The sequence below is a fragment of the Merops nubicus genome, unplaced genomic scaffold, assembly GCF_000691845.1.
Source record: "Merops nubicus isolate BGI_N331 unplaced genomic scaffold, ASM69184v1 scaffold12757, whole genome shotgun sequence".
In the NCBI taxonomy this organism is placed as follows: domain Eukaryota; kingdom Metazoa; phylum Chordata; class Aves; order Coraciiformes; family Meropidae; genus Merops; species Merops nubicus.
This window is the reverse complement of record NW_008618419.1, coordinates 26,459-52,017: the sequence shown is the minus strand read 5'-3', so window position 1 is coordinate 52,017 and position 25,559 is coordinate 26,459. Positions and strand designations below refer to the sequence as shown.

Here is a 25,559-nt window from a genome sequence, read left to right as displayed (position 1 = left end):
TTAAAAATCATAGTATGATCTTTTTCAAGGTAGACGTTAATATGACTGATGTAGAATTACCTAGAATTATTATTGAGAGGTGGACCAGGCCCATTTATATTTTGAATAACTATATTCTCACCATAAAATCTTTTTTCTTTCTTGTAGTATTTAATCAGGGAGAAGAAGGTACTTCTTGGTACATTATCCTAAAGGGATCAGTAAATGTAGTCATTTATGGCAAGGTATTTTTTTAAGAAGCCTTTTTATATGATTATTATTGTTGAAATTTTAAAAGTAAACTTTGACAGAATACAGTTTAATTTAGAGTAAAATTGCTTTGTCTGAGAAAACAAATGTAATTTCATTAAGAAATGATCCAGTGGTTTCACTGATTATACTTCCAGTTGATTGCTGTATAATTTCAGGATATGTACACACTTTCTTAATATAATTCATCAGAGTTACATCAGTATCTTTAGGACAAAGTCATTTGCTGGAATTTGGTGACTTGCCAGTATTCTGTCTTGTGGAGGTTTTTGCTCTGTCACTTTATCACCATATTCTCTTGCATTTGTGTGACTAACTTTTCTCACACATCAGCCATGTCTGACAAAATTATTGCTTTGTGACTAGTGGTTCTTGGGTTGGATGAACCCCTCCTAGATTTATGCCAACTCTTTATTTTATTAAACTATGGACTGAAAAACATCTCTATTAATTTCCTGTTTATGAGAGAAATTTTGCAAGGCAAAAAATAGGACTTTGGTACACAACAATCCCTTGAGTCTTTAAGAAGTCCCACTTCCCCAATGTGCTCTCATTCAGTGACTGAGAATCATCTATTCTGAACACGAAGCATTTCACCAAAATGTAGTATAGGGGCCCTGGTACTAAGTCTGTCCCAAGTAACCCATATTTAGCTACACTTTTTACATCACTGGGTGGGCCAGATCCTCTGTTACCGTGAACTGGAGTAAATAGTGCTTTTACTCCAGCTGAGGATGTGGTGTTATTTCCGCAGGCTTCATCTCATTTTTTTAGGGCCTCTGTAAATAAAAAAACAAACAACTCAACAACTTTCTGTCTTCAGCAAGGCTGGAAGAGTCCTTCAATCTGAATGCAATTTCAGAGAACAAACCAATTCTTTTTTATTCTTGCCTTTCTTTAGGAATAGTAATAACCAGCTATCGAGTATTGTTTCCTAGTCGTTATCTTGGCTGTTGATTTCCTGCTAAATAGATTTGTTTTGGTATTTGATTATGAGGTCTGGTATTTGTACAAGGACTTTTAATAGAATCCAGAGTAATTATGGGTTTCTGCATGTAAATGTTTTGCTCTGTGCAGGGTGTGGTATGTACTCTACACGAAGGAGATGATTTTGGCAAGTTAGCGCTTGTGAATGATGCGCCCAGAGCAGCATCCATTGTTCTGCGTGAAGACAACTGTCACTTCTTGAGAGTAGACAAGGAGGACTTCAACAGGATCCTTAGGGTAAGAGTGGGAAGGGCGGCCCGGACAGCGTGATATCAGAACTTGCAAATTTTTCTAGAGTCTGTCTTATTTCTGTGGATACATCGAAACTGGTCACCTTGCTTGAAATGTATTTAGTTGCAGAACAGAGGTGTGACAGTCTAGAAGATCAAGAAGATAATATATTAATCATCATTCCTGGTTTTCTGTTCCTATGAAATGGGACCAAATGGGATCTTTTGCCTCTCACATTTCTGTGGTCTAGAACTTGCCAAGTGCTCAGTTTTGCCTTATGCTGTCCAGGGTTTCAGAGTGATCTTCCATCCACATACTTAATAGTACAGGATCACCCATTATCCCAGATAGGTCAATGTCAGGTTCCTGAAACTCAGTGGATTCAAGGCAGAATCAAGTGGAAAATTAAATAAGCTGCATCTGTGTAAATACACAGACGTCTTTATCACAGAGCTCTAGAAAGATATTCCCAGACTAATTTTACAATTGTTCATGTTAGGGCAAATGTTTTCCAAAGTCCAGCTGAAATTCTGTAAGTACAGGCTGTTTTCCAATCATTGATAGTATAGGAAGTCAAAACCAGTATCATTCTGTACTCAGATGTGTACAGGTGCAGTATTACAGCAATAAAACCAGTCCAGACAGAGTACTCTGCTAGAAAAATGACATAAGATTGTGTTTACTGTACAAAAGGCAACGAAGATCCCATTGGCAGTAGGGCTGGGTTGCCCATGGAGACTCCCAAATGATTTAGCTTTGGTTGATACTTCAGAAGGTCAAAGCCTGTGGTATTACTGATTTTCATCTGTGTTATTTAAGTGCACATTACAATAATTTTCCTTTTTTTTTTCTTTTTCTACTGTGATGTGGTAGTAGAAAATGAAAAGTTTACTGACAGTTTACTGATCTAAGACCATTTTTAAGTGCTATTTAATTTTTTAATTTATATTGATTTTATTATAGATAATAATGCTCATATATAAATGGAGAAGGAGATTATATTATATATGAAAAAAGAGGGGGAGGACAACTCTGATTTTTGGCTAGTTTTTCTTCTTTTGCCATAGCCAGAGATTTTTAACATCGTTCTTGCTCTAGTCGTTCCCACAATTCTGTCTCTTCCCCAGTGCCACTGCTTCCCTCTTGATTCTGCCTGAGAGAAAAGCAGAATAAAGGTAGATAAAGATAGGAGAAAAGAACCAGTCCCAAAGTCTTTTGTGTTTGAAAGGCTTGTAATTTTTCAGAGTAACTAATCAGCCAAATTGGGTGCAGTTACTTTATTAAAAGTAACGTGTCTTGCAGGATGTGGAAGCAAATACAGTAAGACTCAAAGAACATGACCAAGATGTCTTGGTGCTGGAGAAGATCCCAGCAGGAAACAGAGTTTCTAATCAAGGAAATTCACAGCCTCAGCACAAGTATGTTTTCATTCAATAGTGCAAATGTCAGACAATGATTAACCTTTTCATATGGTATTATTATCCCAACAATAGCACATTTCCCCTTTCTGTAGAAGAATGCAGTGCATATAAAGTTTTCTTTTTTATAATCATCAGCTTATCATGTGCCCCATACTAGATAATATATCCATTTCCAGCAGCACGCCAGTTCTATGTCTTTACAGAATAATTCTCTAAAGATCTCACTGTAAATACTTATCTCACGTAGTAGCTTCTAAATAGACTGCACATGGAGAATGCTGAAACCCTATTAAGCTGAGCTACTGTGTAAAAGATGTGAGGAAAATACATTGTTTTATTGTTAAGTACAGATATTTTCATTTTGTTTTTTGAGTTTGCTGTCTCACGCAATGAAAGTCACACAGCTTATCTTACAGAATAGGCTTGCATTGTAATAACAATATTCACTATATTTTCTTTACTTTCTTACTGAAAAAGAAGAAGTACAAATCTGTTTGGATACTACTGTGATAAGAGTAGAGTGAACCTATTGTCATTCCAAATGTTGGTAAAACCCCTAAAGGCTTTGTCAATGTGTTATTTGCAAGCGGATGCAAAATTTTCTTCAGAAATGCTCAAACAACTCAAACAAAACGAGCACCAAGGAGTGCTTTACTCTGAACCCTACTTTTTCTCAAAGAAAGAGCTAATTTACTGTGAGATATTTTGGGTACAGTTTTTATCTGATCTGGGATGTCATATAGCGATGGTATCTGCATAACTGAATGTAAAAATTCCTGAAGATCTGTGAAGAGTTGAATAAACCATTCCTTGTATTTTATATACACACTTCATGTATTTCAGAAATTGCCATTTCATCTTTCACTTGATCTATAAGAAAAACAAACTATACTACCAGGAAAACATGTACTCTAACAATAAGTTTTTCTTTCTCTGAATGAGGAGAACTTGACTGCAGCCAGTGGATCTGCGTCAGCAGCTGCAATGCACAGTGACTTGGTCTTAGACTTAAATCCATTTTCTTGGGTCTGATACATACCTGATGCTTGCAAAAGTGCAAGTGTCATTTAAACATATTTTAAACACTACTTCACTTGCAAACTGTTTGCACCAGCATTATTGGTATTATTTAACATTTTCTTGTTCAGAACTTGATAAAAATAGGTAGACACATGTATGGTCCCTTGTTAAGCTAGGCTGTATTTTAGAGCTTACATTCCAAGAATATTTTCAGGTAAAGCTCAGAATTTCATTTCTGTAAATATTTTATGCATTTGGTCAGCCTTCGGGTACTATCAATGTGCAGGCAAGGGAGCTTTTGCTGATAAGAATTACAAATTGACTTAAGCTACACAAAAGAAGAAGCTACCTTGAAAGTTCACTGCCTGCTTTTCAGCAGTCAGATTTGTCAGTAGTGTGTTGGCAGTGTCTTTTTGTTTAAAATCTTTCTAAGTGAGTTCACTGATTTTGAAGATAACATTTCTCGTTTCTTTTGTTACTAAATAGGGTAAGTGGCTACATTCATGCTTGAGAGTCCAAATAAAAATTATACATGTATTCTGGTTTCTGGAATGTGTTAGTTGAGTGTTCAGTACTTTTTAAATCACTGTGCCCAAAAGAGAAGCTTACTAGAGATCTCTTCTTAAAGGCTTGCTGCTTTGCCCTTAGTTGGCTAGCTTACATCTCTGAGATCTCTTCAGATGAGCTGCCCTTTTGGCATTGCTCCCTAAGCAGGTATGTAGCATTTGCACTAGTGAAATTTTCCACATCCCAGAGTTGTTCCCTGAGATAGCCAGTCAACCAAGCAGCTCATTTGCTTCATCTTAGTCTTGAGGAAAACTGCACTTTGGGAGCAGATCCTTTCAGTTGCAGGTTGGATTCTACTGCCTCCTCTGCTGAGCAGGCATTGCTCCTACATAGCTCCCAGGGCGATGCTTTCAAACAGTGACAGTTTCACTTCGAAGGACTAGCTCTGAAGTTCTCACTCCCATGATCTAACTCTTTATGGGTGATCACACTCGTGCAGGATGAATGCAGCAGCCCTGCAAGTCACTTCACTGTTCATTTTCACTTTCATATTCAGAGTACAGCAACCTGTGATTTCTCTGCTTCACTCACTTAGATACTTGGTTAGAATTTCTGTGAGAATGTGCACTGGCTTAACAAGTGTTTGTGTTCTTGGGACATCAATACAGTTCTTCCAAAGGGGTTGGCAGGTAAAAGAACTGTGACGGTCAGCGCTCAAAGTGAGGAGGAGCTCCCAGGAGCTCAGCTCCACCACTTATTTCTCAGCAGGAGCAGAGTATCTTCACTTCTCGGGTTTTTTTCTTTCTCTCTTTTTTTTTAAGTTTCATACTTTATCAGTGGGACTCAAAAAAAAGAAAAAAAAAGATGCAAAGACTGAAAGGATGGAGGGAAAGATAAAAAAAATCTGATTGGTAAGGAAAGAAAAAAAGATGACAGGACAAGTTTAGCAATATCCTACGATATTCTTCTGGTACTTAAAATTTTGCATGAGGCAGAAAAACCTGACTGTTTCACTAGTTCTCTTACCACCCTAAATTGACTCCAGGAAATGGCACAATCCAAAGTTCATCCACTTAAAAAAAACTCACTTCAGCTATCAAAGGCACTGGGCAAATTTGAAGATGCGATGTGCTATTTCATTATCTGCCTCTGTCTTCTTAGACCAACCCCTGTCAGTGATGCTGAAGGAAGTTGTTTCCTTCCTCTGACACTGATGCACAGCAGTTATCATTTCATGCTCCTAGTAAGTCTGCGAAGACCCTCTAATGACTGTGGATTTTTTACTGAGGTGCTTATACTCAGTGGAGAAACATTTCTGATTATACTTCCCCAGGTCTGCACCAGTGCAGCTCTGCTGATTGCAGCCTAACTGGTGGTGTTATACTGGAATTCTTGTGTGAGGACGGGGCTGTCTGTCATCTCATACTCTCTGGGTAGGGTGGAGGGTATTATTGCTCCCATTTTACAGGAGGTGACGTCGATAAAGATTGTGAGTGGTTTTGGCCAAAGCTGCACAGAGTTGTAGTCAGAGCAGGTATTTGTGCTCTGGCACTAATCAGTCCTGGTCTTCTCACTGGTGCACAAAATTTTCTTGATTAGCTGTTTTTTCTATGAGACACTAACTGCTCCTTTCCTTCCCTCAGATATATTGTGATGTCGGGAACCCCAGAGAAAATTTTAGAGCACTTTCTAGAAACTATGCGCCTTGAAGCAACTTTAAATGAAGCAACAGGTATCTACAAGACAAAGGCTTGTAATTATTACTGCATAAGATAGTCTTGCTGGGGAAACACCTCAATATGATGCTTTGAGAAGCAGCTGGTGGTATTTTTTCCCAGAATAAGAACTATCACCTGCTCTGAAACAACCGTGAGAAAACCGAGGAAATCCAGAATTAAATATAACAGTCCACTCCTCCTAACCTGCTCTATTGTATTCACAGAGAACAGAAAAGTCTCAAAAGGTGCCAAACCACTAGTGATTACTTTAATTATGGATAACTATAAGGCCAGGACAGAGCATGTATTACCACCCAATGACAATGGTACTCTTACTTCTTGTTCTGGATATCACTTAATATTGTGAATTAGCTTGGTACCTCCAGACATTGCATTATGCTAATATAAATATTTCCAAATTTTTACATGCATATCACATTTAAAGTATCACAATTTAAATTACTTGGTTTGATACTTACCCATGTGCAGGGAAAGAAGAATTGTTACTAAAAAGAGAACTCGGCACACCATGGGCCAAGTCCAAAAATGCAGGTTGCTGCAGCTGCACTTAGTAGGTCCCTTTTCATTAATGAGAACAGAGAATTCACATCTAATCATACACCTATTTGCTGACTTACTATTAGTAAGTATGTTACTTTTTAAAATTAGTCAGGTACAAAAAATTGCTCCTAATTATGATAAAGTAATACAGAGTGTTGGACTTCCGTACTAAAGTACATGGTATTGCTTTAGCAAGTTCTTTGTCCATTGCAGATGTCTAAGAAGTATGTATTCAAAGGTGGTCTTAAATTCAGTTAATCTGTTACTGACCTCAGTTGGAGAAACCTGTATAGTGGTCCATCAGTGGTGGAAGAATTGAACGAGAAGATTAAAGACCCTTATAAAGTGTGTGTTTTAGCCACTTTTAAGAATAAAAATGACCCTTTCATAGATACTTGTACATTGTATTACAAGGAGAATGTTGTCCTTTAAGCTTGCAAGTATATAATTACAAGTTTACTATTCATAGGATGCATGTATTATAAATATTTGTAAAACAAATTATTTTTTTAATCTTTTGAAACTTTTCCCCAGAACATCCAGTGACAAGATTATGCCTGTATCGTAATGGGATACAAAATGTTGCAATTCACAAACGAAGCTATTTTTAGGGTATAGAAGCTCAGAGTGATGGAAAATCAAATTTTTAGTTTGTGGATTCCTTTAATTTAAGAACAGCTAAAATCCACTTTGCTCTGGATATTACACAAAGAAACAGTCCCACCCTTCTGGAGTTGAGTTTTGTCAACTGAGGCATGTTTTCATATAATAATTATAGTGGAATCAATGATGTAATATTATATTGCACAGTTATCTCACTATATTTCTTCTGACATCCCTTATTTACAGTGTTTGTAAATGTTTCTTTTTTCTCAAAAATTGCACTGCAGAAATTATACCCCAGGGTACTGTGTTCAGTATTTATCAGTGATTCCCGGTAAGACCTGCGTAGTTTAAAAGTAAAATAAAGTTCATTCTCACTGCCAAACTTATTCTGGGCTCTGCAGCCAGCCTTTGTAAATCCTTCTTGTTGTCACAAATCCAAAGATAAGGAAAACTGGGATTTACACCAGCGCTACCACAGATATTTTTCACAGAAAAAATAGCTTGCTATTTCTTGCCAGAGAAAATGTCAGTCATATTGTTCACATACATTTTAATGTAAAAGTAGCAGCTGTGATATTTTTGAATCAAAATAAAACCATAAATTTGACTGTCAATTTACCTCTTTTAGGCCTTCTGCTCATTGCTAGGAAATCAGCAAAAAAAAAAAAAAAAAGAATTTTTACCTTCTCTTACATGCTAAATGTCATGTCTGGTAGTGTAGTTCCCTAAAGCCAAATGGAGCAGCCCTTCATAGGTACCCAGTTATGGCAGGTCTCATTCTTTTTATGCTAAGTTTTCTACACTTCTAGAGAAGTATATCAAAATGTTTCTGTTTAGCACAGATAGGGTTTTTTTCTGCTATGCCCAATAACTATTTGACAGAGGTAAATGCCTGTTAACGTAAGAGTGATAAAATTCTGCAGACAATAATAAAAGCCTAATATTTCAGCTTAGATTGGTTCTTTCCCAAAGCTGTTTGCAGAGTTTAACTGACTGTTTTCTTTCTTCTCTTTTCACAGGTTCTGTTTTAAATGATTTTATTATGATGCACTGTGTTTTTATGCCGAATAGTCAGCTCTGCCCAGCCTTGATGGCACAATATCCTTTTGTAAGGGAAAAGTTACATCCCTGTCACAGCTGTCCCTATCGGTGATGCAACTGAAGCTTCTCTCTGTCAAGGACACCCCATTTTATGGAGGCTGTGCCTTGTGGGTAGGTTCTCAGTGTCTGACTAACAATTATCTGTAGCTCAGCAATTCTGAAATGGATGGTGTATACCCATGATGAGATACAGTCATGAAAACTGTATCTTTCCTGTGCTGATTACTGTTCCAAAGGGAAAGAAATGTACTGTCCCTCCACCAGGCAGGTGAAATTACATCAAAGTTTGGATTACACGTCCTGTATCCTTTCTGTCTGTCTTGGTTTTGCCGAACTACAGCATCTAGATTTTATCTAAGATTATTATATTTTGGTGATTTCAGTGGTCCACTTTATAGATTACAAGCTGCAAATTGCCTCAAGCAAATGGGTGCCTAAACAAGTAGAAGAATAAGTAGTTCCTAGGTGCTGTTATAATAGTTACTATTAATAATTATAATTTCTAATATTAGTCTATAGCAAATGTTAACAAACTGCAAGAAACTTCAATTTCCTGTAAATACCTAGAAGATGAAAGCTTACAGTGATAGCATTGAGAGCTGATTCTCATTTTGCCTGAATGTTTTACAGAAGGAGTCTGTGAAATATCCATCAGTCGGTTACTGGCAAGTCATTTAGTTTGAGGAGATGTTGGGCACTGAGAATTTTTCTTGTACACAGTGTCTTGAAGCTATCAAGTGACGGGGAGCATTAAGTAAACATATAATGTCTTCTGTTTTATAGAATTTTGATAGGAGTATAATAACTTCAATGCCCTATTTATTTTTTAGAATTCGATTGGTGTGAAAGTGTGCTTTCCATGAAGCTCAGTGGGGTGAGTGATATCTGGGAAAGCTAACACCCCGAAACCACAAAATAGAGCATCATGTCCCTGTCTGGCAAGCTTGAGAATCCTTTTGTGTTCCTCCTAGCAAGGACAGTAATTGTTTTGAAAACCTTTGGACCCATAAAACTGGTCTGCAGAAAATTGTACACCTGTAACACACACATTTTCCAAAACCATACAGTTTTGGATATCAGAAATATTATGAAATGCTGTTGCTGACAGCTTTAAGAGGGGAAGAAAAGAGCAGCACTTGTTGTCTTTGGTTGTTTTGGGTTTTTTAATTTATCTAGCTCATATTATGCAATGAGTCCATCTGAGACTCAGACTTGTCTATCGTCAGTTAGAATAGTATACCTCTGATATCAAATAACTGCAGAAATCAGATGCATAAGTAAAATGTACCTCATTGTTTACAGGGGAAAAGATCTTCTGGAGATCAAAGTGATAGTGTCACTTATATATGTGTATTCCCTTGTGATGAAATCTCTTCTGGAGAGGAGGCTAAGACCATGGCCTTAAGTGGGTCATGTCAGGCATCGTGCTAATTCTCTTCAGAAAGGAGGATGAGGGCTGCAAGTAACTGGTATCCCACTGCTTTAGTGTCAGCTTTTCTTAAAGTTGAATTATTGTTTATTTGGTCCATTCTGAATACAAAAAATCAAACTGTGCTCTGTTGATTGTACCATTGAAATTTATTGTTAGAAGTGAAAGGTTGCTAACAAAGCTCATCTTTTTGAGCAAAATCACTCTACAATAATGCTTGCCGGTGCTGTGAGACTAAGGAGACATTAGTTATGCTCAGTGAGGAAATTAAAACAGAAGAAGAAAAAGAAGAAAGGTGATTCAGTTAGAGACACTGTTTTTCCTCCAGCTCCTAATTTTAAATCGATACAAGTCTATTGTTCTGCACCCACTTAGGATGCTATTTTAGCTGGCAGCATGCAAGTATGAGTAGAGCTAGATCACTGTAATGCTTTCAAGCACAGAAGAGGGTATAAATTATTTGGGGTTTCACTTCTTTTACAGCAGTGTTTTGTTGTCTGTAAATTCTTGAATCCTGAAAGAAGTGGATGAGTGCACCATTTTGGCTAAGTAACATTACTGCTTGCTGCAGATTCAGTGCTTATACTGTGCTTTCCCTTTACTCACCACTCTTCTTTAGTCATTACAGTATATGGATCCTCCAGTATTTAAACAAAATCACATACTTCCTTTTTATAGGAAAGCAAAAGGCATACTCCTCTGTCCTGGATCAGGACATCGGTCCTTTGTGTTGGACCAAGGCCCCTGTTTTCCTCTATTCTACACAGAGGTGGAAGTGGACAAGTTCTCAGAGCTACGGCTTGTCAGAGGGAGGCAGGACAAAGCCCCAAAGAAAACTTGAAATAGAGTAGCACCTCCAAACGTGCCCTTGGGATAGTGCAAGTGTGTGAATGTATGTGCTGGTGTGCATCTTCAAAGGACCACTGTCTAAATACTTATGAATTATAAACTCCTCCTCCTTTCCTCTCTGTAGATGATAGTTGTTTAGCATGTTTCTGTATAGATGTTTTTGGAACTTTCTTAACCATCATGACAGCAAAATAGTAGTAATGGGTGCTGGTTTTGCACTGCTCCTGACATGGTTAAGCGTTCCCATGGAGTGAAGAACAGATTTCAGAATTGTTTCCACTTCCTAGCATATGCTAGACATGATTAAAAATATATATGCTGAACCCTAACCATGTTGTTATTGTTAAATATTTTACAATTATCTGAGACCTGTTGCAGGTACACATGATATTTTGCTTCTGACTGCAGTCTGCAGTGAAGCTGCATCCTGTAGGTCCCATAAAAATGGCAGATCCCTTCACTGACTTTCCCTGTGGTAATGTTAATAAAAGAGCAGTTAATATAAATAAGCTGTAAAAATACACAAAAATTACCACTGTCTGTGGCGAGTCACTTAATAAGAAAGTAAAAATACATGAAATAATTACAGTGTCTGAAAGGTAAAAATGTCATGAATAGAATATTAAACTGACTCCCTGAGACATTAGAGCACATAGCTTACAATATATTATTTATTTATTATGACCCATTGACTTATTTACTCCCATAAATGTGCTGACATGTTTAGTTCTCTACTAATTTTAAACCTTTCCAAATGAAACTAAAATGAAAATTTCTAAAAGTTGTCAGTCAAATGAGAGCCCCAGTAACCCTGGCAGCATGTCAAATCTCTGCAGAAGTTTTGGGCAGGAGGATCACTTAGACAGTGTGAGTTAATAGATACTTCTTCCCATTATATTTTATTAGTATTTGTTAGAGAAATGTTTTTAAATGAAAGGCTTAAAATAAATATCTTACATAATTTTGATTTCTAATTAATATTTTAAAATATTTTCTTAGAGCAACTGGAAGTGCATCTTGAAAGGATGCTGGACTATTTTAATATTAAATGTTGCTATGTCATTTGGAACAGTATTATTCATTACAATCTAGAAGCAGAATTCTGGTATCGAGGAAGAAAAATTGTAGATGTATCTGCACTCATTCTGTGTTTACTTCACATTCATCCATCAGTTTACTGGGAAGCACTTTAAATACGTATTAACCTCTGCACAGTGAGAAGTAGGCACACAGATTGTTGTACCCTGTTTCTGCTGGGGATTATTCTTCATTTTTGCATAGGTTAAAGGCTGAAATTATCTCAGTTTGTTGTCCATTGTGTCTTTACTTCTTTCTTGTTTTCTTGCTTTCGATAAATGTTACTTTGGGCCTTTTTGCTATTTGCGTATTTTTGTAATATTGACAACTTCATCTTGAAAAAAGTTGATGAAATGTTTCCCATTTTTTTCTTATTGTTTATTACAAAAGATTGTGTCCCAAATATACTTTACTTGATAGAGCAGAAACTTCTGATTCCCTCATATGTAAAATGTGGCTACTGCAGAAATTATTATTTTACCCTATGTCTCTGTAGTCCGCCTAGACTGTCAGCTTCCTGGTTCCCCTACCATAATGGGACTGAACTTCACTTGGGTTTACAGTAACTTCTATAAATAAAAAGAATAATACTGGTGGTTCATTCTTGTAGTCTTCATCACAGATAGAAGACTGAAATCATTAATAAACACAAAATGATCTATTACTTCAACTGTCTCCAAAGAAGAACAAGGAGAAGTGTCCTGCTTCAGTCTCCATGGTTAGTCCTCTTCTCTCTTGTTCCAAGTGTCTTTTCTGTTCTGCTTCCTCACAGCAACTGTCTCTGAGGTGGGATTGCGATCATTCCTGTATGCTTTTTACTTTTTAGTATGAATGGGAAAGATTCGCAAGTCCTTATGCTAGCAGCAGTCAGAAATTAGAAGTATATATTCAAAAGTTACGTTTGAACACTCTGAAAGTAGTTTGCTGGAAGTCAGTTGTTTGTGAATTCATACTAGTTTTGGTATTTTCAATCACTGAGCATTTTCCTTGACACCATGGCACCTACCATGCCCAGCCTTCTCAGGGTACAGAGCAGGAGAAAATGGATTATGCCCTCAACAACAAAAGGCGAGTCATTCGCCTGGTTCTGCAGTGGGCTGCTTTATATGGAGATTTACTACAAGAAGATGAAGCAGCAATGGCCTTTTTGGAGGTATAAAGAAATTTTTGTATCATTGTTGTGTTGTACTGAAAAGTTCCTACCAAGCAAAATAAGCTGAAAGTGTGTTCCCAGTCTGTAGAATTCTTTTATGAACTAAAAGATAAGTAGGTCATTTCAAAGTGCAAACTCATAACTCTGTTTTCTTGGTTTTAGCTGCGGACAATATACACACTACAACAGCGCTTGAACACGGTCAGCCTCTGGAGCTCTGAAAATATCTGCCAGAGTTGCAGACCCCTTTCAAAGCACTGCATGAGTAGATTGCTTTATAGCAATAGATGAATTTTCCTTTTTTTAGTGTTTTCTCATGACTAGCTCAGAGGGTCTACAGGTTGAACCTTCTGATCCCTTAAAATCATTAAATTCCTCAGACATTGGTTGTATGGTCTTTGTGGTGGGTGCTGTACCGCTGTACTTCTACGATAAGATGCACTGCCAACGTCACGTTGAGTCATTACAATTGCTGTTGTTATGACACGCTGTGTTTATGGAACACGTCCCCATATGTCACTGGCTGAATGGAAGTTCTTTCTCCAAAGAGCTGAAAACAGTCCAGGATGAAAGCAGAGGGGAACAAAGAGGGGCCGTAAGTGTGATGCACATACAGCAAGCCCACATGGGAAAGCTTTTCATAATAGGCAGGCTTTGGAGGCAGGCATAATATGTTTTACTAGACCAGAAGCTAAAGAACAATTGCTGCTTGCAAGCACATAGATCCTTCTTTGGACTTGTTTTATGTAGGTGTGGCAGAAAGAGGTTTGAGTAGAGTTTAAAAGAGGGTAATATTGTAGTGGACTGGAGTAGCTGACAGTCAGCAACTCAGTAGCAAATGAACTACTAAGGACTACAACAGCAGTGGGTAAAAAAAAGATTATCAATTGTGTAGTCCTTCATAGTCTGAAAATGCAGCTTTTGCACAAGCAGTCAGTGGCTATGCAGTGCGCTAAGGAGCCTTGTCAGGCTTCCCTTTTCCATTTGTAACTCTTCCTTTAAGTCAGCTAGAGATAAACAAGTAGAAGTAAGAGAGGGTTGGGCCCAGCATGTGTTCCTTTGTGCAGATTATCATTCTTTATAACCGTTAAGCTATGAGTTGTCATCTCATAATCCTCTACCCTGAGTACTGCTCATTTACCCCTATAGTTATTTAAAGACCATTCTGTATCTTTTACAGGAATTTTACGTATCTGTATCAGATGATACTAGAATGATTGAAGCACTAAAGGAGCAACTTCCAGAGCTAGAGAAAATTGTAAAGCAAGTGTAAGCACAGTTTTTGCCTCTTTCCTCCCTCCACCCTTTTTCTCATTAAATAGATGAAGAAAATTTATTGCTTCTATCTATTAAAAATCCATTCTATGAATTGCACTCGGTTATACAAGACTGAATGTTTGCATGCAGGCTTGTTTGGATGTTGTGCCCCTTCCCATTCCACATCTTTCTTGCAAACATGAAACTCTCATTAAAAGGTTGACAAAAGGAACAGGAAATGATGTGCACACCATTGAAACTAAAATGGATGCTTATTTTCTGCTTACTAGGACTTTGTATAGTATTTTCACTGCCTTGGTCGTAGATCAACTAATGGTGTCACCTAGTCTTTCATATAAGCAAAGATGAATATGTTGATATTGTCATTTGACAAGTGGTCCATGTTCTATAGGTGGTCTTGTACACAAAATCTTCCAGGTAATGTTTAATTATATGTTCTACACTTTACCTTTTTATAGTTCTGAAGAACCTAAAGCACCACAAAAGAAGGTAAGATAATTTATCTGTCCATTGTCTAAAGTAAAGGCTTTAGCACAGCAAATCCATAGCATCTTCTCTTTAGTAAACATGGATCTTTAAAACAAGAGGTTGAGAAACAGCTTTTAACATTGTGCCAAATTTTGCATTGCTAGTCTTTTTCCTGCCTTTGATATTGAACTATTGAAGTTCACATTTACCCTGTAATGTTTCTTTTTTCATTAATGTGAATCCTGATGATTAACTTCAGCACAAAGTTCTTCTTCAGCTGTTCAACACAAATGATGACCGAGCACAGAAACGCCAGCCTATCAGGGGCAGTGATGAAGGTGAGTTCCTTCTCTGCAAAGTTTTCTTGAGCCACTGAGATCTGCAATAAATTTGTCTCTCTCAAAATAATGGTCTAAAAGTAAACAGAGGTACCTACCTATGGTTTTGACACCTAGCCTGAAGCAAACTGGTTTTGTTAGCCCAGCATTCTCCATCATTGATCTGAAGTGTTCCTAGTCTATTCCCTTAGTTAGTGGTATTATCACTGTGCTTCCTCAGAGGCAGATGTAAAAACTTCAAAATAGGGAATGAACAAACCAGGTAAGAACCCATAGAGACAGCGTCCATGTGGATAATAGCAGTGCAATAAGTAGTAGGTGCTGAAGGTCATGTTTGAGACTCTGCCTCCCCTGTGTAGTTTGAGCCAACATGTACAGCTCCTTTGTGAGATAGAAATGGAGCAGACAATTAAGCCATGGATCTCTGCCCTGTGGCACAGCCTGGAAAACAATCTGCTTGTTTGCCCTATTGCTATTGTTTGAATCACTGAAGAGATTAAGGTTAAAATTTACAGCAGTGTATCACTTCAGTTGTACTGTCTTTTTATGTTGTCCTTAATTCAGGCAGATTAAAGCATTGCTATGTGAACAAAATCCTGAGCTCTGCTGATGGGATCTGTTCATTGTAAACAAAAATACATGCCACTTAAAAGACATAAATGTGAGGATTTCTGTGCAACTGCTAGGGCCAAGTCTCCCAAAGGTTGTTTAGATGCATCTTTATCACAAAAAGTAACTTCTGCTTCAAGGAATTTGATATTAGAGGATAGTCCTTGCTAATAAGGGGAAAAATGCGCAGCTACATAGCAGAGAAAGCTGGTGGCATAAATCACATCAACGGAAGAGAAATTTCAAAAGCTGGAAGTAACTGTGCATGAACAGCTGACATCCTGACAGACTTGCCGTGTTTCTTCTAGGTCTACAAAGAGTGAAACAGGTTGCTTTTTGCAGGACAATGTACTATCATATTGATTTCTAGGCAGCTAGAGGCCTAGGTTCATGTATTACTCTGAGCAAATTTGTACACTAAAGTGTATTATTGTTAGGGTATTTTTCTTCATTGTCTACAACATTCTTGATTCAGCAATTATATACTGGCTTGTAAAAAGAGGTTGCAATGCAGTTTAAGTTCTGATTGTAACCAAAACTATTTTCAAATCTTATTTTGTAAACATAAAAGTTATTTTCCTATAATTAAGAGAGTTTAAAGCCAGTGTTCCTGAGTTTTGAAAAGCAGTGTTGATTTAAAATATTATGATGTCTGGAACATGACAAAATGCCAGCTTAAATTTGCGTCGATATATATATTGTAGTAATGTTAAAACCCTAGTACTTCATGGTTTACTAAAAGCTCTGGGAAATCAAAGATTTCTATACTAGAAATTATAGAACATCTGAGGAATGGTGAGCTATTAAAACGCTAGTGATTTATTGCTGTTTTATTTGTTTCATTTGTGAGGAGTGTTTACTGAAGTGAAAGTAATTTGTATGGTAAAGTCTGTGGTTGTTACATATGACATCCACAGCACAATATTTTTTTTCTTTAGTTCTGTTTAAGGTGTACTGCATAGACCAAACCTATACAACTATCCGGGTGCCAGTGTCTTCCTCTGTGAAGGAAGTGATCAGCGCAGTAGCAGATAAGCTGGGTTCTGGAGAAGGCCTCATCATAGTAAAGATGAGTTCAGGAGGAGGTACCGTATTTGCATCATTTTAAACACGACTCATTTATAGTGAAGCTGAATGTTGGGAGCAATTGAAAGACTAATTCAGTCAAGGCTTTGATATCCATGTGCATGTTTGGATGGTACACAGGTTCTGTCTTACAGGCAAGCCTTTTCCCTACTGCGGCCACAGACTGGAGCTCACCTGGGAGACAGGAAAAATGGAGAGGCTTGTGTATCTGCATGCTACAGAGCAGAGCTACCTCAAGTTTCCTTAACTGTAAGACTTGTAAGAGGTTTTTAAGAACAGAAATAGGAGGCAAGCATGGATAATGTCAGGCTGGACATGAATCAGCAGCAGCAGAAAACACTGCAGTGCAGACATTGCAGTAGTGCTCACTACCATTCTGGCTGCTCTGGCCATGCAAACCACTACTGTGCAACTTGGTGCCAAGTCTACCGACCTCATGTTCATAAAAGGTCAGGAGTCAGGCCCCCACCATGGGCTGTGGAAGTGGGAGAGTAACTGCAAGGCGAATTCTGCTGGAGAACGGGTGCTGTTGAAGTGCTCTGGCTGAGTATGACTGTGTGGACACAGACAGAGCTAATGAGAACTGTGTTGGAAGGCATTTTTGTAAACAGTGATGCCTGCCAAAACCAGCTCACTTCCTGAGCATTGACACCAGGTGGCTCTGCTTTTTGCAGTTGCAGCAATTTTTTATTGTCAGATTTGCTGACAGCCAGCACATACTGGATGAGACTGTTTTCTAAGTTACTTCATTATTTACCTGTGATGCTCTTTTAGAATTTCTGTAATAAGATTTGAATACAGTTGCATTTCATCACCTCTATAGGCAATTACTGTCTTCCAAGGCAATTTCTATTAAGAGCAGCTCTCTAAATGCTTATAGCTCAGAGAGTACTGAATGGAGTGTCTAATTATGACTGAATTTTTGCAGGTAGTTTCTAGAGATGGCAGCACATGCTTCTTGACCTGCCTGTACAGTTTGGGGCTGGAATTCCAGTTTTGTATGGCAGTTCTGTAGGAGCCTGGTTTGGGGTGTGCTTGTTCTCATGTTTCTTCACTGAAGAGGGCTTTGTTGTCAATATTTTGTATCCTGGACATTGGTTTACTGTGCAAAACTTGTTCCCAGAAGGGTGATCTTTGCAGCTGTTTGATTGGTCCTGCTGTAAATTCTACATACGTATAATAAACAATCTTTTATTTCATGTTTGCAGAGAAGGTTGTCCTCAAACCTCACGATGTTTCAGTGTTCACAACTCTCAGTGTTAATGGACGGCTCTTTGCTTGCCCACGTCATCAGTTTGATTCACTGGTATGTATATCTGCAGTTCTCAGAAAGTTCAGTTCTTCAGTTCATTTGAATGCTTGGCCCTTTTTGCATTTTCAATGCTTTAGGTAAAAATTAGGGCAAACATTCACAACAAAGGGCTTGTCACAGTGCTGTAGGCTGAGCCCTGAAACTTGAACAAGCTAATGTTATAATTTCCTAAACTACAGCAGAAATCTGTGAGATCCACATGACAGCACTTGATCCCAGTATTCTCTGTGTCACATTGAGCATGTAGGAAGAGGAGAATATAGTCAGTAAGACACACATAATTTCTGATTATAGAATTATCTCCTCGAGGCCACAGGGATATATTCTTCAAGATAAATGTTACCAATTAAAGCATTCTGGATGCTTGTTTCCAGCAGTAAATTTCTTAAAGTCTTTTATTTCTCAGGTTCACAAAATACTTTGTCAAAATCTTGGCTGATTCTAAGTAGAATCACAGAAAATATTCCTGGTAGAAAGTCTGTTTTTTTCTAAGTACAATGGTTTGTAAGTACTTACAGTTTATACAGTAATTCTAATAATCTCTATGGGGTCTGCTTTTACAGAGTTTGATTTGACTGTACTTTTTGTTCCTTTTATTTCATTAAAAACAAATGTCATTGCCAAGTCATGTCAGCATGAACTCTATTACTCCTAGCCTTGTTTCAGCCTCCTGTATGCTTTTAACAAGCCACTTAGTATGTATGCCAGATTTCTTTTATAGATATGGTAAAATCTATGCTATGCTGCTGCTTTCAATTTAGTAACCAGGGAACGCACATCCAGCATGCTGTAGTTCCATGCAGAGATACCTCTTGTTCAGTTTATTAAATTCTGGTGTTCCCTTAAGGTTAATTAATCCTGACAAGTAGGTACCCTCATGGAGCACACTACTTTAAAGCAGGGGTGTTGCGTCAGTACGACTACGCTGGATACTTTTGTATGTCTCTGCATTGTCTGTGTTCTATACATAGCTTTGGCAGCAAATTGTCATGACTTTCAGTGCCTTTTCCTTTGTCCTGTTTACCATGGATCAAGTACTAAAAATGCTGCAGGGACCTCTAAGATGCAGGGCTGCAATGTGCTAGTTTTCATCAACTGGATTGACTGCAGTAGGAATTAGAGAGGAACTCAGCACCTTTAAAAAGGTTCTCAGCACTGCATAGCAGAATATATCCCTTTTTAAGCTGCATTTCTTCAAAGAGGTATAAACAAATTGAATAACATTATAACCTTACCTCCCTCCAAGTGTAATCCTTTCACATTCCAGTTTCTGACTGCTGCCTGTGCATGGTCATTTATTCACATTACTCTGGGCAATTCCCATGTGAAAATTGTTCTGAGTTAGATGAATTTTCAAAAATGCAAAGAGTTTACATCTAAGTGCTTCTTTCCTAGCCTTGGAAAATATGTGTTTGTTATGGTAACAGCTATGTTTTGTTTGTTTCAAAATAGGGGAAAAGAGCCCTCTTTCAATCTATGGGCAATTCTCTTTCCACAGATTTCTACAAATGAGGATTTTCTGCACAAAACGGCTTTTTAATTCATACTCTGTCTGAAACTAAAGACATTTTGTGTTTGTTCCAATCCCAGTTCAGAGGAATCTGTAGGCTGCTATAAGATTCATGAGTGTCTTGATTTTTTTAAGTTAATACTTTGTGTATATATGCTGTTTTCTTAAATTGTAGATGGAGCTTTCAAGGTAATAATGCCTATGGTTTAGTTTATTAATTTTTAATTCATTTGTGTTATGATTATATTTGAAAGACAAGTTTTCCCTAGAGTAAAAAGCAGGAACTCACACAGAAATAAAGCTCCTATATACTGTGTATTACTGAAAAAGTGATTTGACATATTAATCCAGTCAATCCTTTTTCTGTTGGTAATATAATATTTTTATATAAAAGGAGATTCATTTAGTAAGCTTATTTTTGATATTGCAGTATATAAATATGGCCTGTTAATCTTGCAGACTGTGTTGAGTTTGTACTCAGAAAGGAGCCTGTTAACAATTCCCTGCTCCATAATTATATAACAAAGACCTTGTGAGAAATTGGGAAATAAATTTGTAAGTGAACTCTACTGCCCTCTCCTGGAAACAAAACAATTAAAACGTGGAAGCTTCACTGGTGTAATGCATTTGAATTTGCAAGAGGGTTGTTTGTTGGTATTTTAGCAGCGCTTGTTCAAACACTTTGACCCTAATATATACAAGAGATTACTTCACATCTGACGATCTCAAGCCATGTTTTAAAACTTTAATATAAGATTTACTTGTGTGCAAAACTGTAGATCACATCTCATTTATTGGGTGGTATGGAAGTGTCTCTCAAAAATGTTTTATACTTGAATGTTTTACAGGATTGTTTCTCACAAGACTGTGTGCATATCATTTTAATTAGCATAGCCAGGAGTTTTGCAGTCACAAATAATACATCCCTGTATTGTCAGAGAGAAAGCATGAGGCTTATTTTATAAATGATCAGAAGATCTTGCAATCATGGCAGATTTCTGAAGTATGGCTTGTGCTTTGTGGCCTAGTTATGTGTGTATGTGAAAAAGGAAACTGGTAACAAAAGCTTTGTGGAAAGACCTATGCTCCTAAACAAACAGACATGCTTTGGTTAGCACAACGTGTATTGAAATATTTATTTCTGGCTTCAAATTTTAGAACAATGCTAAAAATAACACACTGAGAACAGTCTGTTTTAATTCCTTAGAGTGCCTCTGAAAAGCTTTCACAATTTTCCTAACTATCCTGTGCTTAGTGGATACTGATTTTGCACAGGGCTTCTCATTTCCTAATGCCAGCCTGTGGTTAAAAGCAAATTTCAGATTTACTATTAGACACATGCTTAGGAAAGTGATCACAATGAGAAAAAATTAAGAAACATTGTGAAAGAAAAGCACCACTCATGCAATTTAGTTTTTCTAAAATTTTTTTATACCCTTTTTCCATTTGTAGGCACCATTACCAGAACAAGAAGGACCATCTGCTGGTACAGTAGGAACATTTGAACTGATGAGCTCCAAAGATTTAGCACATCAGATGACAATTTATGACTGGGAGCTCTTCAACTGTGTGCATGAGGTATGAGGATCTATCTGTTCGACAGATTAGAATCTGTTAGAAAATGTTTAGTTGTATATTATAGGTTTGTGCATTATTTGCAAAACTTTCTCAAAGCTTGATTTTCAAAAATACTACAATAAAGCCAACTACATATTTTGAAAGTGCAAGGCATTCTTAATTTTATAGGCAGAATGCAAAAATAAACGTCTCCTGAACATGTGCTGCTTATTGAATTACTTTTGTATGTTTTACGGTATTTTTATGTAGTCTGTAGTTATGCTTTTAGTATGCCTCAGCTACTGTCCACTGGATTTGCAACATGAATCCTTGTCATCCATACAGCAATAAATGTGAACTGCAGAGCAAGTTTCAGGCTAGGTACTTACCTGGTCATTCTTAGCCTCTTTGCTCTGTCCAAAAAATTAGATTTCTAAAGAAAAAAAAATCACAAACTTTTTTTTTTCCTAGCTGGAATTGATCTATCACACTTTTGGAAGGCACAATTTTAAGAAGACCACAGCAAATCTCGACTTGTTTTTAAGAAGATTTAATGAAATTCAGTTCTGGGTGGTCACGGAGATTTGTCTTTGCTCTCAACTCAGCAAACGTGTTCAGCTGTTAAAGAAGTATATTAAGATAGCAGCCCAGTAAGTATACAATCATCTGTGAGGTGGAAATGAAGTTCAGTATAGTCAACGTGTTGTTAGTTTTCTGTTTTATTTTCATACAGTCACACACAGTAGTGGGTAAAATATTCTCTGTTTTGTAATTCTAACCATTTCCTTACAGGGCTGTATAGAATCTTGTTAATAGATGTTTTTCATTCCTGTCCTACTCTCCATTGCGTCTTGATCTGTGATCTCTTAGGGCCATGTTTTCACATTAAATTTGTGAGTAAATATATTTCAGTTCATTAGGAGAAGCCTTCGTTTACCCTTACATGCATTGGTAAATGTTAATATGCAAATCAGTAAATATTAACAAAACTGAGCTTTAATTTTCCTGAGAACAGAAGTATTTCTGGTGCAGTTCAGGAAAGCTGTTCTCAGAATTGCCCAGAGTGGGAAAAACAAGGGGAGAGCAAAGAGATGTAGTATGGGGATGACAGGGCTCATGTTACCTTCAGTGGTCTTGGGATATTTTTCTCATACTTTTGTTTAAAAATCCAAAAATGTGAATGTCACTTTTTGTTATTAACTGCTGGGTCTGAGGTTGGATAGCAGGCAGTTCTTGCTGTCTTCTATTCTTCTATTCATATTAAAACTTAAACTCATTGGAGCCTTCATAGCAAAGATGTCAGCCTAGACTCCTTATCACTGAAGTCAAAGGCAAGTGTGTGACTGACTTCAGAGGGCACAAGGGCATGACTCTGCCCTGCATAGCTACAGTTCCTTATCACTGTTACTCTCTTCCTTCCTTTTCAGTTCATGGTGTATTTATTGCATTCATTGTTGTCTGAACAGGTTGCTGAAGTGTGCAGTGAAGAACTGCCTGTTTAAGCCCTTGTCTTCGACTCTGGGCACTGTGACTAGAGAGAGGCCTTTAGGCCATCTTACTGAACTCAGAAGTTATCACTTGCAGTTATAAACCATCAGTTCTAACTTTTTTGTATTGTTAATTTTAGTTGTGTGAAGGAAGAGATTCCTATTACGGCTGTGATGCTGCCCTCCTCACAGTTAATTCCACATAGCTGAAACCAGTGTTCAAATCAAAACTGCATCAGTCTGCCTCCCTCCTGTGGGTCGGGCCCCACTCTGCCAGTACCAAACCACCCTCTGGGAACTGCTTTGGGCCCTCTGGTTGGATTACAGTTGGTCAGAGCCGAAGATTTTCGAATTCCAGTAGTGGGTATGCAGGATTGGGTTTCTATTCAGAACGGAGGACAGAATTTGCCTCTTTAGTTTCTAAAAATATATATACCACGTACTCCATGCTGTCATTCCTCAGAGCGAAACTGGGAAGCAAGCTGCTGGTCTGACGGGCCGTGTCCAGGAGAGGGCAGTGACACCCACACACAGGCGCGTCGGGGGCTTTTCTAAACAGAGAGGCATGAAATGGGAAAACGTTGAAATGTGGTAAATTAAGTTACAATGGTAATTTCCATAAACGCTTGAAATCAAGTATCCTAAAAATTGCAGTTAAATACCTCCTTAATAAACTGCCTTAGCCTGTGGGTTCCTCAACATCATGGGTTTAATCCTATGCTATTTACAACAGCTTGACAACCTCCTGTTTACTTCCCTGTTTCTGGTATCACTACAATGCTAAAAATAAATAGCTAAAAGCGGCCTGCTCCGCTGAGTCCTCTTTGTCTCCTAAAAGCAGAGAAATCCAAAGCACAAGATTTTCCTCTCTACAAACTGAGCTGGCAGGTTCAATTGCAGCCGCTGGAAAGGCCCCGGGAAGTTTTGCCAGGCAGCTGCCCTCTGCGCGGTGCTGCCATGGTAACAGGTACTACAGCATGCCGTAAAACAAACACAAAGTGCACCCAAGTTAGAGAGGGAAAAAAGCCAGGGAATGGGATCAAAAGATGTGGGCCCAGGCCGTGAAGCATTATCTTTGAGGAAGTTTTGCTTGTGAAGATCCTTGAGAGCTAATGAGAACTTTACACTACCTAGAAGTACTAGACTCACTAGAAAAGTGTTGGGGGAGAACAGCTCAGTGCTGCACGATTAATCTTAGGCCTGACTGGTGGTAACGACATGCCTTGCATATACCAGTTTTCAAAGATAACCGTTACTGGGAACCCTGTTTCAGTTCTGTGACAAGGGACTCGGACGCTGTCGCAGAAAGCACATCATTTTGTGTCTGCCACCCCACACACCCTGTGATGTGTGCTCCCTGTTTGTGTGGGCAAGCGCAAGGCCAAGTGCTGGCTCCAAGTGCTGTGCAGATGTGCTTTCAGTTCCAGGAGCAGTTGTTGCCTTTGCATGTGCTGGGAAAGGATGTAGAGGTTACTAGGTTCATCTCTTTTCTCCAGCCATTGTAGGATTAAACTTTCAAACAAAGGGGAGAAGTGAACTGTATTTCCTACAGCGAATTCTTCCCATATTAATGGTATCAGAAAGGCCTTCTAGGATGTACTTGCACATACTCTGATGGATATCCACAAGCCCAGTTTGTATCTATTTCCTTTTTGCAGATATACCCACAGGCTATACCCACTGGTACATCAATATACTCTGATACTTTCATTCAGTTTTTGAAAATCATTCTTTCTGTGCACATGTGTATGTTATAAACCCAAGGAGCATATAAGAAATTTTTGAAGGGTGTGTGTTTACCAGGGAAATGCCAAGATAAATATGTTCTTCTAAGTACTGAGAGATTTTAACCACAAGTGTGTGTGTGTTGGAGACAAGAGTGTGTGCAGACGTGTGTATTCACAACTCATACTAACAGGAAGATTTTTCCAATACAGTCTGTTTCAGGAGGCAGAAAGACCTCTGCTCTGTGGTGCTCTGGAGGCTCCACTTTCTGACAGCAGGCAGCATACATGCAGTGGAGCCATGCAGCAATAGTTCTCCTTCCTCACAGGGGAACCTCCTCTGTCTGGAACTGAACTATTTAGTGTAGAGCCTGTAGAACATACAGAATATTTGGTGTAGAATGTTTGTGTAAAATTTGGTGTAAAATCCATCTAGATGGATTTTAATAAGGACTTCATCAAATTACATTGCTTAACAGGGTATTGGGCAAAACGTTTCCTTTTTAAAATGAAAGATAGACCCAAATTACATATTGCAGATGTGCTGGTAGCTGCCTACTATGCTTGAAAACTACTGCTGTGTGCAGTATTATTTTTACCATCCCACAATTTATTCTCAATGTCACAGGCTGTGGACAGATACCCCCTTCTGGATTTAGTTCTGCCTGGGGAAGAAGCTATCCCTGACCACCTATCCTGACTGCGTTTCATCCTTATCTCCCCTCAGAACCACTAATAAGGCAGTCTCTGACCTGCTCTCGTCAAAAAAATTGTTGGGGTAGTTTAGCTTATCTTTTCTAACCTTGCTCACTGTTCCTAATCTGATGTGCAAGAATTTGTATGAGCAGCTCTCCTGGAAGATCTAAGAGGGCAGCAGCCTCCAACTGACAAACCAGCAGATGGGAGATCATTTTTTTCACAGACTGAGTGTTCACATAGTGCAGACACAAGTAAAGCCCAGCCCTATGGGACTCACTCACTCTATACATCAAGTCTGGTGAAACAGAGGGACAGAAAAAAACAGGATAAAAAAGGAAATATGGCATCTGTGGCATCAGCCAGTAGGATGTGATGATGATACCAATTTTATCTGGAGCTGAGGATACCTCAGATGAGCTGAGATCTTCAGCAATTAATTAAAAAATCTGAGAAGTATAGTTTGAATCTTGTGAAAGTTTTCCTGATAAACAGCAAAAGAAGTAGAGTCTGAGGTTGTGAAATCAGATGTTGGCAGATCAGTTGTGAAAAAAATATCAAATTACTTTCAGGAACCTAGCAAGA

The 25,559-nt window shown here is 38.1% G+C and overlaps 1 protein-coding gene across 4 annotated transcripts in view; it reads left to right on the top strand.

Moving 5' to 3' along the window:
* RAPGEF4 (Rap guanine nucleotide exchange factor (GEF) 4) overlaps window positions 1–25,559 on the top strand; it is a 77,518-nt gene that overhangs the window by 37,022 nt on the left and 14,937 nt on the right. For all 4 annotated transcript variants that reach the window (XM_008943449.1, XM_008943450.1, XM_008943451.1 and 1 more), the window contains 13 exons: window positions 148–224; window positions 1,327–1,473; window positions 2,770–2,885; window positions 6,059–6,147; window positions 8,320–8,398; window positions 12,759–12,909; window positions 14,090–14,178; window positions 14,646–14,676; window positions 14,915–14,993; window positions 16,541–16,687; window positions 17,897–17,994; window positions 20,963–21,088; window positions 21,539–21,717. In XM_008943449.1, the coding sequence (XP_008941697.1) occupies window positions 148–224; window positions 1,327–1,473; window positions 2,770–2,885; window positions 6,059–6,147; window positions 8,320–8,398; window positions 12,759–12,909; window positions 14,090–14,178; window positions 14,646–14,676; window positions 14,915–14,993; window positions 16,541–16,687; window positions 17,897–17,994; window positions 20,963–21,088; window positions 21,539–21,717 (1,408 nt within the window). The remainder of the gene's footprint in view (window positions 1–147; window positions 225–1,326; window positions 1,474–2,769; window positions 2,886–6,058; window positions 6,148–8,319; window positions 8,399–12,758; window positions 12,910–14,089; window positions 14,179–14,645; window positions 14,677–14,914; window positions 14,994–16,540; window positions 16,688–17,896; window positions 17,995–20,962; window positions 21,089–21,538; window positions 21,718–25,559) is intronic.